Source organism: Strongylocentrotus purpuratus, unplaced genomic scaffold (genome assembly GCF_000002235.5).
Source record: "Strongylocentrotus purpuratus isolate Spur 01 unplaced genomic scaffold, Spur_5.0 spur5_scaffold_16, whole genome shotgun sequence".
NCBI classification, from domain to species: Eukaryota; Metazoa; Echinodermata; class Echinoidea; order Camarodonta; family Strongylocentrotidae; genus Strongylocentrotus; species Strongylocentrotus purpuratus.
This window is the reverse complement of record NW_022145601.1, coordinates 16359133-16376848: the sequence shown is the minus strand read 5'-3', so window position 1 is coordinate 16376848 and position 17716 is coordinate 16359133. Positions and strand designations below refer to the sequence as shown.

The window sequence follows — 17716 nt, the reverse complement described above, 5'->3', positions numbered from 1 at the left end:
AAGGATATAAGAAAAGCATATTTTTTCTTATATACGAGACAATACATTGGTTTTAAGAAGACCAAGGCAGTGTACATTGGATAGCCGGTTATGTGTTGCTTCTAAAAAAGGCAATAGGAGACGTATAGTCATTTTGTTTAAATGTACAAAACGAACGAAACGAAAGTAGAACTAGTAAACCACATTATGAGCTACTACATAAAATTTAAGATAAGGCTCTCGAAAGCCGGGCAAAAAAGCAACATCTACTAGTTTCTTGTTAGTCTATGGGTACTTTTCGATTGGGTACATTTTGATTAGCTCGGTTATTAAGAAAAACACGCTACTTTCAAAGTTCTCTGTTATTGAGCATTGATCCAAGAAGAACTATACGATAGAGAGGCATGTTTTCTTTGAGAATGAATGGCACTGGTGTCGATATGATATTACGGAACAGACTTTCAAATAACCATTAAAAACGACAACGATGCCCCTTTTCGGTAGATAACACACTCGAGCGCCGTCAAATAATGAAACTACCCGATTAGAATAATAAACATTTTAAAAGCCATATAGAAATTGGTCTGATTGAAAGTGCAGCTACATTCTCTTCACATGTGCAATATCAATCGGGGAAAGTCGAATACAAAACAAACGAAAAACATGGCGATTGATACAAGTTACTTAACAGTTATTAATCCATCTAATATCATTCAGCAAAATATGTATATAGCTTGAGGTATATGAACAATTATGATATATAACTTTATTTTTTATAATTTTAATTGTACATGTATAATTATGATCATTTCTGCTTTTATGCACATTTTATTTAAACATAGCATTATTGGTCCTTGGACTATAGCATTGTACGTTGTATATGTTGATATAAATAAACCGAAATTGAATTGAATTGGATTGGATTGGATTGAAAAAAATGATCCTTTCTAACTTACAAATTAAGACAATTAAGATACCATCAATGTTTTCTACAGATTGCCTATTTCTAATTGCACATTATTATGCTTATATTCAGATCTTCATTTCCTCCAAGGGCATCATCTTCGGAAAGATCGTAAGCCTAATAAAAGTACTCCACTTCCAATGTCCTTTCCATGGTCCGCCGGCCTTTGCCGCACACAAAGCGTCATTTGCCTGACGGAGGACGTACGGCATCAGTGACTTGTGAGGTCTTAGATGCCCAACGTGAGAGGCGTCATCGTTAAATTGCAAAAAGGAAAGTGCAAACGAGTTCTTGAATTACTAAAGCATTAATTGCCCAATTGCTTTCACTTGGCTAATTGACTATCATAGGTAACACGCTAACGAATTGAACCCAGGGGAGGGGGGACTCAAATACGCGTTGCATACGAGGCGTCATTTTATTGACGTAGGACTGCGTAATTTTATTGACGTAACAATGCGTCAGTGATTGGTTTCGGTCTTTGACACACCATGTGACAGGCGTCAGCGTACACAAAAAAAAGTGATTGCAAAATGAACAATTTAAACAAAGCGATGAATGGGCGATTTGCTTGGTTAGCGCAGGTTTATAGAACAATCGCATTGACGGAAAACGAACGCCATTATTAATTTAAGAAGTCTTTGGCCCGCCTAAACAATAACTAGTTTAAACTATGCTTCGAATCACAGGAAGATCGAGGGGTTAATTGATTTAACATGCTTGATTAGAGCAGCTTGCTACTTTGTGTACTCTTCCTCCGAGCGGCAGCAGTGCAGCTGCCCTCCCAATAATTTTTAAACCTTCGTGTTATATGCCATGTACTTTCTCCCTCTTTCCTTCCTAAATCTCTCTTATCTTCCTCTGATCCCCCCTTCTCTCCCTCATTTTCTTTCTGTTACTTTCCTTTCTTTTTTCCCTTCTTCTTTCCATTTTGAAATTTGATGTATGATCACCCGGAAGGGAAGTTTTTTCTTTTGCTTTGGAAGCAGACAACAAAATCATATTCTAAATTATATTATATACAAATTATATTCTAAAAAATTATAATATTAAATTCTATTGTAACAGCGCAACTTATATGACGCTTCGTGTGCAACGGACATCAAAGGGAGCGTCCCTCCAGCCGGCCGGTGTCGACTGCGTCAATGACGAGGAGTTCGATGATTTTTAGCACAATCAAATGGAAGCTTCGCTGATCAGTTTGGTAATCTCGGTCGGTTCCGTATTCTGGACGCTGCTTTTCTTGCTGATGTCGAAAAGATTATGGGGGAGATCGTGGGTGCAGCCGGACTCGCTACAGAGCATGATGCTGCTGGTACGCCGACATCGCCCGCCTTGCTGAGCCTCGGCGGGGGTGCTTGGGTAGCGGAATCGATCAGGCTTCGCTAAACGCTCGTTGCTGTTCCATATACTGTAGCCGAAGTAGATGACTAAACCTGAAAAATTAAAATCATGCTGATCATTTTAGCGTTTCTACGGCACGTGCTTTGATGGCAATTGCTCCGCGATAAATTTCCGACATTAATGCCTCAGTCTCACCTTTGCGTATTTGGCTTGCGTATTGCTGCGTATTTATGGCAAGCCGTTTTAACATTTATTCCTATTTCTTGATTTCAAGAAATCGAATTCTTGATATCAAGAATTACCATTGCTTTACATCAGATTACCAAGAAAAGGGAATAAGTGTTAAAACGACTTGCCATAAATACGCAGCAATACGCAATTGAGCCAAATACGCAAATGTGTGACTGAGGCATAACCGAGTTCCTAACTTCAACCGTGGACTTATAAACTGTACTACAAATTCATGCTACAAGCTATTTCATCGTACTCCGGAGCTTCAGGAGTGATTAGAAATACAAACCTCACAAATCAATCGAGGGTGGATTAAAGTTTGCGACAGTCATATTGAGGATTTAGATATCAATATAAATGATCATGAAACCTTTGTGAATAACGTACCATAAGTGTTCAAAGAGAAACAAATAACATGATGTTTGCATAATGTTACAGCCTCTTTTGTGTTCAAAGAGAAACAAGTAACATAATGTTTGCATAATGTTACAGCCTCTTTTGGAAACTTTTAAGCGGGATTGTTAGGAGCAACAAACTTTAAAGTAATATTGTACCTGAAAATGTACACTGTAATTGTCTCAGAAACGCCGAAGATGACAAGAACACAGTGGGCGTACGTGTCTTCTTCCACTCTAGCAAATTACCCAATATCCAAATTTGCATACTCAACAGACCAAGTGTATTATATGCAGAATTGAGTAGTTTCAAAAAATGGGAAAAGCTTTCAATCAGAATAACTTACCTATAAGAACTAGAACAAGATATCTGACCCAGGTCATGGCATCCATCTTCATGAGAAGATAGGAGTCGATGAATATACTAAGAGCTGGTAGCAGGGGTACGAGAGGTACCTAAGGGGGAAGGAAATGGATTGGGTTTACATAAATGGTAGCTTAAAGGGGTACGAGGAATGTACCTTGAAAAAAGGAAATATGAGTCAATGAATATACCAAGAGTTGGTAGAAGGGGGTTCAAGGGGTACCTGAAACAACAGAAAGGGGTTATGCCAGTGGTAGAGGATATGCGGTTTGTCTGAAGGAGAGACAGGGGATTGATGGGTACACTAAAAGCTGGTAGGAGGGTTACAAGGGTTAGGTACATGAACACAGGAGGAAGGTCGAGGAATATACTGAGAGCTGGTAAGAGGGGAAAAAGGGATACCTTAATTGGTAAAAAAAAGAGGGTGCCTTAAATGGAAGAAAGGGGTCGATAAAGGATTAGCAGTAATGATTATCTGGTAGAATAGGTAGGGGTACCTGAAACAGGTCACAAGGCTTCGGGAATACTCAGAGGGCTGGTAGGAGGGGAACGATGGGTATCTGAGATAGGAGTCAGTTTATGTACTGAATTGAGTAAGGAGGGAGTAAGGAGGGAGTAAGGAGGGGCAAAGGAGGGGCAAAGGAGGGGCAAAGGAGGGGCAAAGGAGGGGCAAATGAGGGGTAAGGGAGGAGCAAGGGAGGGGCAAGGGAGGGGCAAAGGAGGGGCAAGGGAGGGGCAAGGGAGGAGCAAGGGAGGGGCAAGGGAGGGGCAAAGGAGGGGCAAGGGAGGGGCAAGGGAGGAGCAAGGGAGGGGCAAGGGAGGGGCAAAGGAGGGGCAAAGGAGGGGTAAGGGAGGAGCAAGGGAGGGGCAAGGGAGGGGCAAAGGAGGGGCAAGGGAGGGGTAAGGGAGGAGCAAGGGAGGGGCAAGGGAGGGGCAAAGGAGGGGCAAGGGAGGGGCAAAGGAGGGGCAAGGGAGGGGCAAGGGAGGAGCAAGGGAGGGGCAAGGGAGGGGCAAAGGAGGGGCAAGGGAGGGGCAAGGGAGGAGCAAGGGAGGGGCAAGGGAGGGGCAAAGGAGGGGCAAGGGAGGGGCAAAGGAGGGGCAAGGGAGGGGCAAGGGAGGGGCAAGGGAGGGGCAAAGGAGGGGCAAGGGAGGGGCAAAGGAGGGGCAAGGGAGGGGCAAGGGAGGGGCAAGGGAGGGGCAAGGGAGGGGCAAGGGAGGGGCAATAGAGGTACCCGAATCAGGAGTCTAGGATACACCAATAGCTGGTCGAAGGGGGTAACACTTGTGCTTGAACTATGTGAACAGGGCATGATGGTTCTTAGCTTAATGATTGAGAAAATAGAGTCACTGAATTCATTTTGTGCCTGCCATTTCATTTCCTTCTTTCGCATCACACATCAAGCATGTGTTTGTGGGCTCGTTATCGTTTTCGTCTTCCATTTTCCCTCTTCTTGTTCAAGCAGACATTCTTAATCTTACAACCTACACTTCATATATTTGCGGAAATAAACAAAGGCAACATTTGTGACGGTATAATCCTGCCGCTGTCATATATCTCTTAACCAAACGGAAAGAAACATTGAATCGTCAACTTTCAATCTCCTCTGTCCTGCATGACGAAGATATCATTTAGTAAATCTTTAATGTTAGATCATTTTCAAGCGTTACGGAATAACATTTCCACATAATCTTCAATTATGAATAAAGAATATTATAGACAGTTTCAATTAAAATCTACAACATTAATATATAAACTAATGTAAGTTACTTTCACACCAGTTACGTTTCCTGTCAACCATTTAACAAATTGATAAACTATTGAATTATGAATAGTTAATTTGTAGATGTTTATATTTTCAATCAAAATATCTAATGAATAATCTGGAAAGACCATCGGTTAAAAGCGGCCATATAATGTCCTTAACTGATTTTTTCACTTACCTTGAAGCCGACTGGAACTGTACTTTCTGGCTGTTTGACGATGATAAACAGTAGGAGCAGCATGAACGCTCCGATGGTAGATGCTGTGGCGATGGCCCACGGCTCCCGGTTGAAGAGACTTTCCTCCGCGAAGATGATCATGGCCTCCATACCGAAACACGTGCATACTAATATGAAAAAAAAGGATTAACACGTAAATTACTCTCACGACCTGATTAAATTCATATAATTCCAGTTATATCATAACGGTTTAATTAAAGCCCGTCTACACTAGTTTGGCCAGGAGAGATTAGACCACCCTGCTGGTCACTGACAGGTGTTTATCTCATTAACTCAGCTCTCAATAAAACATAAGAAAAAGAGGATCATGGGGGATGCCACTTACCGCTTAGGCATGGTTTTCTATATAATAATAATAATAATAATAATAATAATAATAATAATAATAATAAACCATTCTTAATATAGCGAAAATCACCACAAAAAATGTAAGTCCCTATGCGCTAATATCATAACGGTTTAATTGCTCCCTATATAGGGAGCAAGTAGCTACAAGTAGTGCAGTGGGGCTTTAAAGGTGTATTTGATAGAAAAAATTGATCTTAATTTTTTTTGTGCAGAAAAAGTCGAAGATCTCCTCCCTTTTTATTGCTGCTGTTAGAATCTACTTTCTTACATGACACTGGTCGACCTATTTACTTCCTTATCCTATTTTCTCTCGTTTTGTGTGGGTTTTAGAAACATTTTTTTATTTGTTCTAAGCGTCATTAACTTATCTAAAATTGACATATTTTGGGGGCCCAACTGGCCCTCGCCTCCTCTTCACACCAATAATGGACCAGCATTTTAAAATATTTTACCCAAAGGCATATAGAACTGTAATAACTTTTGTTTCTGTTGTTTTTATTGTTTTTTCTTCACATTTTTCGCTTCTCGTTTTCTTTGTTTGATGTGCACCAAACAAAACATGGATACGCCCCTAAAAATTGTAGTCTCATTTTGATAATTTACTTTATCAGTCCGATCACTCCATATTAACCTTGATGCTGTGGAAATGTAATATTACGCACAAGAAATATCTCCTAAAAGTGGAGGTGTTTCTAAATTTAACATGTTTTCAATGATGTATTTTGTGTCATAATGAAACACATCGACAATTATTTATTGATGACTGACAATGAAGACAAATCTGAAAGAAATCGCGAGTCTTACTAAATAACACTACACAAACTATGACGACTCTATATGACAGCGGGGTGGGCTCGTCGTAAACTGGTCTGAACGCCTGGCTCAAGAACTTGGCAACGGAGGATCGCTTGGCATCGGCGTAGCCCGCCTGGTACCCATCAATCTGAGGGAAAAGGAAGGTGCTCGATGAGGCGGGGGCTGACATGTCCGGTTCTTTTCTGAAACAGAAGACAAATTATTGAAAACTTAAATGAGAGGAGAAAGATAGGTAGAAGAGGAACGAAAGAATTGGTAATGTTCCCAAGGCCTGAGCGCAAATGAAAATAAATAGAGTAAGATTATTCATAGTGTTAAATTTTAGTTTCAGCTTCCACCGACCTTAACATTTAGTAGGCAAGATATTAGTTGAAGGGAAGGGAAGAACAGAGAGATGCTACACAAGAAGAAAGGAAGTATGAACATAAATAGAAGGTAAAATCATTATTTCTATCTTTAGCAAAATGAGAAGGGGATTGGAAAAGTCATATCAAACGGTTCCGTGGATAAGAATACTAAAATGAACAAAATGAGAATACGAAGAAACGTTATTATTTTTTATAAACGGTTATCATCAAGACATGGACTTTGGAATTTATCTTATATTGTAGAACAAATGTTTGAAACTGCTTGAAGGGGTACCCATTTAGGACACTTTTTCTCTTTCTATCTCTTTTACATGACTTTAAACTTTGTTTTCAAAGAGCGACGGACAGCGTGAAATTTCTTGATGAAAGATTGACCCGGTAGCAAAACATGACGAGGATTCTGCCCTATGACATTCACCTGAGTATAATGACGCATGCGGCCACAGTGAGGAAGGGCACCATTGCCCCCATGACCACGACGTTGACCAGGGATTGGAGATCAATGACCAGGGTGATCATGCCTAAATGAGGAAATAAAACATGTGGGGTTCAGTAACACAAACACGTAACTCCATATTTTGCCAAAATTAGTAATTGATATCAAAATGTTCAGAAAAATGTGGGCTTTCCTGGAAACACAAGACTTTACTCCACCCAACACCCAATTAAAGTCAATGGCTAGTGAAACATAGACGTAACTCCTTAAGGCCCAAGTGCTCAGTGACAAATAAACCACTTTTTCTCAAAATTGCCAAACTGTAGTTACATCTTTTTGTCACTGACCACTCGATGTTTAAATAATTAAATAATATTATTTTATGAAATAATGACCAAACAAGAAAGAGCTTGCTTTTACGATAATTTTCACCATTATCTAGAATTTTGTGCTGAAAACGATTTGAAAGAGATTTTAAATGTTTACCTTCTTCTCCTAAAGAAACACATTTTCGTGTCCTACTAGACCACCCCAAAAAAATGTACATATATAAAAGTATTTTGTTGTTCACACATCTGTACTTAACAACTATCCATTTCATAATTCTGCCAATACCGATACTTGAGAGGCAATGGTAAGCGTGGGAGGGTTTAAGACCTGCGGCTACCTAGCTTTTTCCTACAGAGCGTTTATATTGCCCACATTCGGGCAACTTTCACAACATATTCGGGAGCTTTTCCAAAAAAACTAATGTTTTCATGAACAGTCAAACCTGCTTGAGTAAACACCTGTCTACAAAGACCACATTTTTTGTTTTCCTTGAAAATGGTTTCTCATTGAAACATGTAATAAAGAAACATGTCTATAAAGACCACCTGTCTACAAAGGCTAACTTTTGTGTTTCCCTTGGGCGGTCGCTATAGACATGTTTGACTGTACAATCGAATCAGTCATTTGAAATCGAAAAAAAGATAGTACCTGCAATTATCCCGGATGTAAGGCAAGCATAAAGTGGAGTCTGGAAGTGGGAATGGACTTCTCCAAGAAACTTAAAGAGCATGCCATCTTCGGCCATTGAGTAGAGGAAGCGAGGTAAAGCGAACATGCAACCGTACAAGCTGTTAAGAGAGAAGAAAGGGAAAGATAAGAGAAAGAGAAGGGAAAGAATATTTTGAAATAGAAAATGAAAGTAAGATAAACAGATAAAACTAATACGGAAACTTTTTGAAAGGGAAGTTTGTTGACTGGGCATGTTGGAGAATGAAAAGATAGGAAACAGATGATGAAAAGGCGAGGAAAACAGTCTAACGTGGATGGAGAAAAGTAGGCAAAATTAAGAAAAATAAACATGGTTGGCAGTCCATACTTGTTTTAAATGATGAAACTGCAGCATCGATAAAAAGAATACTCATGATCACTTTATACGGAACGTTTATAGAAAGAAAACGATTAAAATTATCATCAAGAGCAGACAGATTCGAAGAGAAAGCAAAATGCAAGATTAGGGATATAGAAGGAAAGAGAAAACAATTGAAACATTTCATTAATTCAACGCTCTACCACCTAGGTGTATTTCTCATGGATCATCAATGTTTCATTATTGCAATTCAACTTGCCTTGTTATTAGTCCGCAGATCCCGCCCATTCCGATGACGTAACGCGCCACGGTCCACCCCACTTTGTCGAACGCGACGGGCAACGGAGCCTCCTCGTCCAATAGGAAATATGGACACATGAGCGTCATGACACACGACACGCCCATGTATGCGATAAACGTGAGGAGCAATGAAACCATGATGCCGATTGGCAGGGTCTTCTGCGGGTTACGCACCTCCTCACCTGATTAGTCACAAGTTTGGTCACGTGGTTAAAGCATTGGACAAGAAAAAGGCAGTAAGTCAAATTAGATCGATGCCCTACATGTAACCTAGAAATTGTAGCTTTTGCCTTTTGGGACGCTATAGATGCACCAAAATAAATGTTTCTTTTTACTAATACAGCCAATCATCACCCCCCCCCCCCTCTCTCTCTCCCACTCTCTCTCATTCTCTTTCGTCTCGCTTTCTATTTATATGTGACTGTGTGTGTGTGTTTTTCTCTGTAACTTTTATCTCATCTATTATTATTTTTCCTTCCTATCTCTGCCTATCACTTTTTTTACTCTCTTCTATTCACAACACTCTCTCTCTCTATCTCCCTCCTCTCTCTCTCTCTCTCTCTCTCTCTCTCTCTCTTCTCTCTCTCTCTCTCTCTCTCTTTCTCTTGCTCTCTCTATTTCTCTTTCTCCCTCTCTCTTCTCCACTCATCTGTCCTCGGCTCGCCAAATTGCCATCTCCACCTCTTAAATACTTCCTGCGCTATTCCTAAAAAAAAAGCATTTCTTATACTCCGGTCCACTCTCTTTATGCGTACCTAAATTCTCTTTTGCAAAATACTGTAAATTTCGATATCCTTAAATTAATAATAATTATGTAAATTATTCTTACCTGCCGTAGCTACGACTTCAAACCCGATGAACGCATAGAAGCAGACCGCTGCACCGGCAAACACCCCGCCCGTTCCATAGGGAAAGAACCCCCCGTTACCAAATTCGGAGCACATCTCTGGGCCACCCGTTACAACAGATGACGAGCTGTTAAGCCATACCGACTCCGGTTGATCATCACAGGGAATCTTTTTTATTTAATAAAGAATTCAGGACACAAACAATTTTATTTTGGGGATGTGGTCGTTATTGCTAGATTTTACTCGAATCCCGAATTAAAAGCACATTTTCAAAAGGACGTCTTAAAACCCTTTTCATAGGATTATACTCTTTCAGTTTTGTGATTAGGTTTGGATTGGTCCCTTCAACAATGTTACCGAGTCACTTTAAGTATATATTTGGTTACATTAGGAAGATGGCCTTGTAAATGACAGTATTAAAGATGAAGACGACAGTATTATGTAGATGAATGCCGATTATCTACAGGTATCCTTTCAATCCTTGTATTTCTTAGAAATCATACTTCACTTGACTTCTTCTATAAAAAAATCTCTATTATTATTCTAAGTTTGTTGGTAGTCTAACAGGGACAGCGCATCGTATCCTCTGTAAAAGGCGCTATGATTATAAATCCAATTTTGTTATCATTATCATTGAAATGTCGGGGAGGGGGGGGGGGGCTCGGAATAAAATGATGACTGGAGGGCGTTTCACGAAAATTGTCATCAGTGACAAATGACAGTTTTTGTTATATGCTACTGAAATCCTTGGTTATCAGCAAAATTTGTCACTGATTTTTGTCATTTGTCCTTGGAAAAAGGCTTTGTGAAACAGCCCCAGCAGATTGTGTATACCTTTGGAAGATCGTCCATGGGTATGGACCAGTTGGAAGGGACGATCTTGAAGAAGCCACATATTATGATATAGGAGATGACCACGAGGTTGAGTCCGGTAAACATGTTGTTGAAAACGGATGATGTCTTGACACCGATGCCCATCAGAACTGAGGAAATTGAAGATAGAGGAAATGAAGATGGATGGATAGGGAGAAGAAAGAGTTCAGGTAGAGAGAGGAAGATGGACGAATGGAGTGAAGGAAGGAAAACGGGAGACAAAAAAATAAAATGAATGATGAAAAATTGTGGGGAGTAACTGAAGCTAAAACAAATTCAGGAAAATATAAAACACGAGAGGGGTAGGACGGGGATGGGAGGGGAGAGAGAGGAAAGAAGGAGGGGAGAGGAGAGGGGGAGATGAAGGGAGAGGGAGAGGGAGGGGAGAGGGATAGGGAGGGGAGAGGGAGAGGAAGGGGAGAGGAAGAGGGAGGGGAGGATAGGGATAGGGAGAGGGAGAGGGAGAAGGAGGGAGGAAGTGAGGCAGCGAGAGAGGCCGGGAGTTAGGGAGGTAGGGTGGGAGGTATAGAGAGGGAGGATGGGAGAGAGGGAGGATGGGAGGGAGGGAGGATGGGAGGGAGGGGAAAAGTCCCTTCAGAGCAAGTACAAGACGACGAAAGTAGAGAAATGGAAGGAAAGGTTAACAAAATCAGGAGTTCGAATGAACACCAAAAAAAATCGAAGATAGATTTGGAATACAGACATTAACAAATACAGGAAAGAGAAGAGAAAAAGACAACACGATAAGCTGCAGAGAAGATGGATTATTATATTAATTGACCAACAGCTATTTTCATAAAAAAACAACTTTATCAAAAGTATATGATCAACGTTTTGTTTACTGATGCTAAGCACGGTGTTATATAACTTCATCAAGAAAATGTATATATATAAATTTTCAACTCAAATCTCGATATATTTTGTAATAATATACCTGATGAAATTATGCACAATGCTGTACCAAGGAAATCCGGATATTCGGCTAACCATGACGTATGCATGGCAAGATTCGCGGATAAGTAAGTATCCATCTTGTTCCCTATCATGGCGTCGATGTAGGCCGTCGTCGCCCTGGCAACCGATGCCGCTCCTGTTTAGAGAATATTCAAAGAAGAGTAAGGGATCAATTTTATTTGTTTCTCATCCTTAAACTGAAAATATGGTCACCCCCCCCCCCAAATCAAACACCACCGATTGCCTGACTTCGACATTTTTAGAAGAAAAAGATGTAGGCCCAGGCGATGTGGATTATTATTGTTATTATTAGTAGGCATTTGGCTACGCTATTCAAAGTACACTATATCACAGCGCTTACAATAATAATTCATTTATTATAAAGGATTCATTAATGTTCGATAATACATTACTGGGAGATTCAAAGAATTTTCTTTGGACGTTCTTAGAAGAAAATATTCAATTATTGAATGGTATTGTAATATTAATGAGTAAAGATTTCATCATATTTCGAGGAGGGGGCGTCTTAGACTTTCGTGTAATTTCATTTGATTATCAAAGGCGGGGATGCCAAGTTTCACTTTTTAATTCTCATTCCCAAGAAATACATGATCGATAAACAAGTTAATAACGACGGTAAAGAGAAATGCAGCTATGAAATAAAGATATTTTTTACTACTTAAATATAGTACATTTGTTCTAGATTATTTATCTTTTTCTGTTATTTATTTTTTTATAATAAATATGATGACCTTACCTAAAATGTTTTCAATGAGTACATTCCACCCGACAAAGAAGCCGATAAACTCGCCCATTGTGACGTAGGTGTAAACGTAAGCAGACCCCGCCTTTGGCACGCGGGCCCCCATCTCAGCAAAACACATCCCTAAAAGAATAAATAAAATGCTGATCGTATTGCTTGCTGGTTCAGATATATCGAAAGGTGGTGATTATTCAGATTAAAAAAACTATATACGAGATAGATAGATAGAAAGATGGACGGATATATATATAGATGGACAGATAGATAGATAGATAGAAAGATGTTGATATATATAGGAAGGTAAATAGATAAATAATTAGATATAAAGATAGATAAACTGAACGATAGGTAGGTAGGTAAGTAGATTGGTAGGACCGTCAAACGGGTAATTTATATGAATAGATAAATATACAGTGCATCCCAGAAAAAAAAAGAAACCGAGAAATATCGATTTTTATCATAACTTAATCACAATTATAATTGATAAATGACACATAATTATTTGTAACGCTTGTATCCTCCTCTTTCATTTGATGCAACTCATATGATGTATATTTCACGCAGGAGTGATTAAAAACAATTTTAAGAAAGGGTACCGACAAGTCATTTGGGGAACGGTATCTGAATTTCAAGGAGAGAATCACATATCCATAAAGTTTATTTTCTGCTTATCATAATGACACCTCAATCAGGAAAAAATAAGCCAGGAATAACAAAGTTTTATTTTCTGGGACGCACTGTATAGATGGACAGATAGATAGAAAGAAATATGTTGATATATAGGAAGTTATATAGATAGATAGATAAAGATATAGATAGATATACAGATAGATAAACTGATTGATAAGTAGGTAGGTAGGTAAATAGATGGGTAGGACGCTTAACGGGTAATTTATATTATTGAATAGATGAATTATCGAGAAAAGATCGAGAAAATACACAAAATGATGATCTTCCGTACAAATTTTTTTTTTTTTTTTTTTTTTACAAAAGAGTGAAAGATTATTGTTTTAAACAAATAGATATATATAGATACAGAAATTGACATTTAAATATAGATTGATGTGTTATCCACACTGTGAAGAATCAAACATTGATGTAAAATATTATGCAAATGTATGCGATTTTCGGTATCGCGCCATTATTAAAGTATTTATATTGAACTTTTACATAACACGTTGACAAATCTTTAACAGAATAGTATATTAATTTTTCTTTTCTTATTCATTCAACAATTATTGCATACACCATGTTACAATACGTATTCATGAAGATCTTTACAAGAAATCGAAGACAAATGATAAATCAAGTACGTGCGTACCGTATCAGTTATCATTTCAGAAGCTGATTAGGGTGTATACGTCATTTGTTATCGTCTCATGTAGCTGTACTGGGTTCAATACGTGTTATCAGATACTTCACCCAATATCAGGCAAATCGTATCATGATATCTACGTCATGATCTATATTTTTGCTTTACATATCAACGAGAAGTGCTATGACTGTAATGTTTATGAAACTATTTTTTCCGTGCATTATATCCTGCACTTTCTTCCATTTATTTTACTAAAATGATCTTGATATGGTCACTTACCATTGCTAGTGTTACCAGAAAGATTCATGGTCAATAACCACCCGTTCACACTAGCATTGCATGTTTTTATACAATACCTACTCACAAAATCCAATTACATCTTAAGCTGTTGCTGTGTCAGAAATCCCCAAGCAACACCATGAAAAGAAGGCACTATGAACATGACTGACAATGAGAGCGGACAAAATATACAGTTCCTCAGGTAGACAAAGGAACATCCTTCACTGCTATTATGTAAAGATGTGTAGAACAGGTGTCACATGCATATTCACCTTTTTACATAATAGCTGTGAAGGGATGTTCCTTTGTCTACCTGAGGAACTGTATATTTTGTCCGCTCTCATTGTCAGTCATGTTCATAGTGAGGGTTTCAATGGGCTATTATATGAAAACATGCAATGCTAATGCAATAAGGTACTCAGTGGGTGAGGACATACCACTGTCTTTTATGAACAGGTGGTCAGTTGATGGGAAGGGACATACCAAAGTTCAGTTCAGTTCATTTTATTCAAAACCACACAAAGCAAGATATAATCTGTTACATAAACAAGAGACTGGTAATAGTACATCAATCAGCATACTCTAACTTGATTACATCATAAACTGAATGGTTTTAGGACCCCTAAAACCATCTAGCTGACTGATGAATGACTGGCATGATGATGTCACAAAAGTCATTTGCTTTTGGAGGTTTTTTTTTAGGGGTGGAGCTAAGCAGGTAGAACAAAATAGAACAAAATAATACAAAAATATATGACATAAATGTACATCAAAAGGTCAAAGATATGTGACGTAAACGTTATTACAGTTCAACAAAAGTCAACATGAATTTCTAATTTAGTTACCCTTTAAATACTAGGCTGAAGTCATTGTTATACAATGCTCCCCAGAAAAAACGAAACCGAGAATTATCAATATTTTATCATACCTTTACCACAATTATAATTAATAAATGACACATATTTTTAAAGCTTAAATCCTCCTGTTCCATTTGATGTAACTCATTATGATGCATATGTTATGCTTGAGTGATTAAAAACGGTACCAAAAAGTCATTTGGCGAACGGTTTCTGAATTTCTAGGAAACAATCACATTTCAAGAAAGTTCATTTTCTGCCCTTTCATAACAACAAAGAAGACGAAATACTTCATGCATGGCTGATCGTCAAGGAAACGGAGTTCGTTGTTTGATGATATGCCAGGCAGCCAGTGAAAATGAATACGTTTACTAAAATTATGGAAATGCAAGCAATACTTAGAACAAGTAGAACTTGGTTAATCCTGGCTCATTTTTCCTGATTGAGGTGTCATATAAAGGGCAAAAGAAGAACTTTCCGGAAAATTTGATTTTCTCTTTGAATTTCAGATACCGTTCGCCGTTCGCCAAATGACTTTTTGGTACCCCCTTTTCAAATTGTTTTTAATCACTCATGCGTGAAATATGCATCATAAGAGTTGCATCAAATGGAAAAAGTGGATCTAACCTTTACAAATAAATGTTAATACTTAATTATAATTGTGATTAAGTCATGATAAACATCGATAACTCTCGGTTTCGTTTTTTCTGGGACGCACTGTATTTTACAAGTCTCTATTTGGATCATCGTAGACTGAGAAAGTCTGAATGACAGTAAAATACTGATTCAAATGGCGAAATGCATTTCAAATTTGTTTGAGTGAGAGATTAACAACATAAACGTAAAGCAATGATATTAAAAACGCAATCGATGTTTATCCAGTTAAGAGTGAAAACTTGCTGTCCAGAGCAAATCATTTTTTTCTTCATTTTTAATATCCCATAAAGGCATTTATCTTGTCAGAGAAAGACTTTACCAACCTCTCACTTTACTACGGCAGCTTCCTCAATAGTCGCTTACTCTTGAAGTAGCTGTGCGAAGATTTTAAAAACAAACCCTTATTTCATAATGCAATACTTCGAATGTTTCCAAGCATTAAGTTTTGATAAAATTGTCCAATCACAGTTTCACCTTTGCGATAATGAAAATAAAGTTAGTTTTTGTTTAATTCTTCGCACAGCTACTTTAACATACTTTTTTGTCTTTACATACCTGCTAGAACAGCGGCGACGGCTGCGATCATGAACGAGAGTACGAGGGCGGGACCGGCGATCCATTTCGAGACTTGACCTGTGATGACGTAGATGCCGGCGCCTAGCGTGTTACCGATGCCGAGAAGGATCAGGTCGCCGACGGAGAGGCATCTCCGCAGCCTCGAGGCCGCCGCGGCTGTCGGGTCCTTGTTGATTTGCTTCTTGCGCATCAGAGCGTGCGAGATCTGCCGCAATCTCGACATGGTTCTTTTCCTGTATTTAATTCACTTCGTTTTAAAGTCAATTGTATTCAAATTGTGAACAGTTTCAACGATTTAAACGATTAAATAATATAAATAATATAACACGGACTGATGTTTTAAAACCTCTTGGTTCCCGCGCGTCAAGAAAAAGGCGTTTATTTTGTCTGCACAAATTTGTCTTGTAACCCTGGTGCCGTGCGTATTCATGCAGACGATGAATGAAATAAGGTTCGTGTACTGCTTGGGTGATTGTGGGAAAATTGTTGTCATAACTTAGAGCAAAGCACCTGTGAATTTTCCACTCCAGTCGTTCGACTCTGATCTATATGCTATTGTTTCATTTGGCTTACAGGCTGAGGGGTTGGGGTGGAATGAAGGATGGGGCTAAAGCCCCTTTCACACCGGGCTATACGTAGAGCTGCGTAGCATTGCGTACCGACTACACCGAGTATACGATGCCCTACGCTGGCCTACGTAACTTTACGCTGAGGTACGCAAAGGGGTACGCGAGATGGAATCGCGTACTTTCGGCGTAGAAACTAGACGCAGAAAGTACGCATTTTTACGCAAGGATACGCAACACTACGTAAACTTACGCAACCCTACGCCTGTTATACGCAATCGTACGCGTAGGTGCGCCAATTGCAAGCGCCGTAGGTACGCGGTGCCTATGCACAGGGTACGTAACCATGCGCCATCGTACGCCAGCCTACGCATAACCTATGCAGGAAATTTATTGAAGTTGAGAACTTTTCAACAAATGTTTTTTCCTTATTTGAATATTTAAAATGCCCATGAGCGTCTGGAGAGAGAAGGATCGTGACGCCCCTGATTCAAGATTTATTGTCGGCATATATTTTACCATTTTAACCCCCCCCCCCCTCACCCCTCCTTTGTGTTAGCTTAACTAACGAATTTGGAACGTAAACATATTATTTGTTATCGCTGATGAGTTTTCTTTTCGCTTGTTTGAAGAAATTAATTTGGCTTACTTTTTTGGCAATTGACCCAGACACCCCCATCCAAAATGTTAGAGGCACACCCAACTATGCCACATGGACTTTGATAGCATGTACAATAATAATTTCGTGTTTAATATGAGAGCGTAGCAAGCTGTTATGCTTTTGAACTATTACCCTAGTCTTGTAAGCCAATGAATTGTAGTGACTTTTGAGAGATTGGAATATTTAAATGGCAATTATCATGAGTAAGTGCAGTTTTGAGCAAAAATAGTTATTAAGAACAAAAGTTTTGAGGTCGCTGGTAAAAAGACAATCAACCCCCACGTTTTCCATGATTGGTATAATAAAGTGAGAATGATCTGGACGAGAATGCTTTCAATTTATCCCATTCTATCAAAAATGTATACATTTACATCTACCTCAAATTCTTATTACTCTCCCATAGTAATGTTTTAGCGCTCTGACATTATTTACATGTTTTCTTTCCCGTTAACAGTATGTTCAGT

General features: G+C 38.9%; 1 protein-coding gene across 1 annotated transcript; it reads right to left on the bottom strand.

The window, feature by feature from the left end:
- Positions 1-358: 358 nt before the first annotated feature.
- Positions 359-16431, bottom strand: LOC754521 (high affinity cationic amino acid transporter 1). The gene is made up of 12 exons (XM_030986910.1): positions 16005-16431; positions 12336-12464; positions 11559-11714; positions 10586-10734; positions 9733-9919; positions 8863-9085; positions 8225-8364; positions 7229-7331; positions 6431-6624; positions 5219-5385; positions 3261-3369; positions 359-2379 (listed from the first exon to the last, which is right to left on the bottom strand). The coding sequence occupies exons 1-12, from the start codon at positions 16246-16248 to the stop codon at positions 2120-2122; spliced, it is 2061 nt and encodes a 686-aa protein (XP_030842770.1). The 5' UTR covers positions 16249-16431; the 3' UTR covers positions 359-2119.
- Between the last annotated feature and the right edge of the window lie 1285 nt (positions 16432-17716).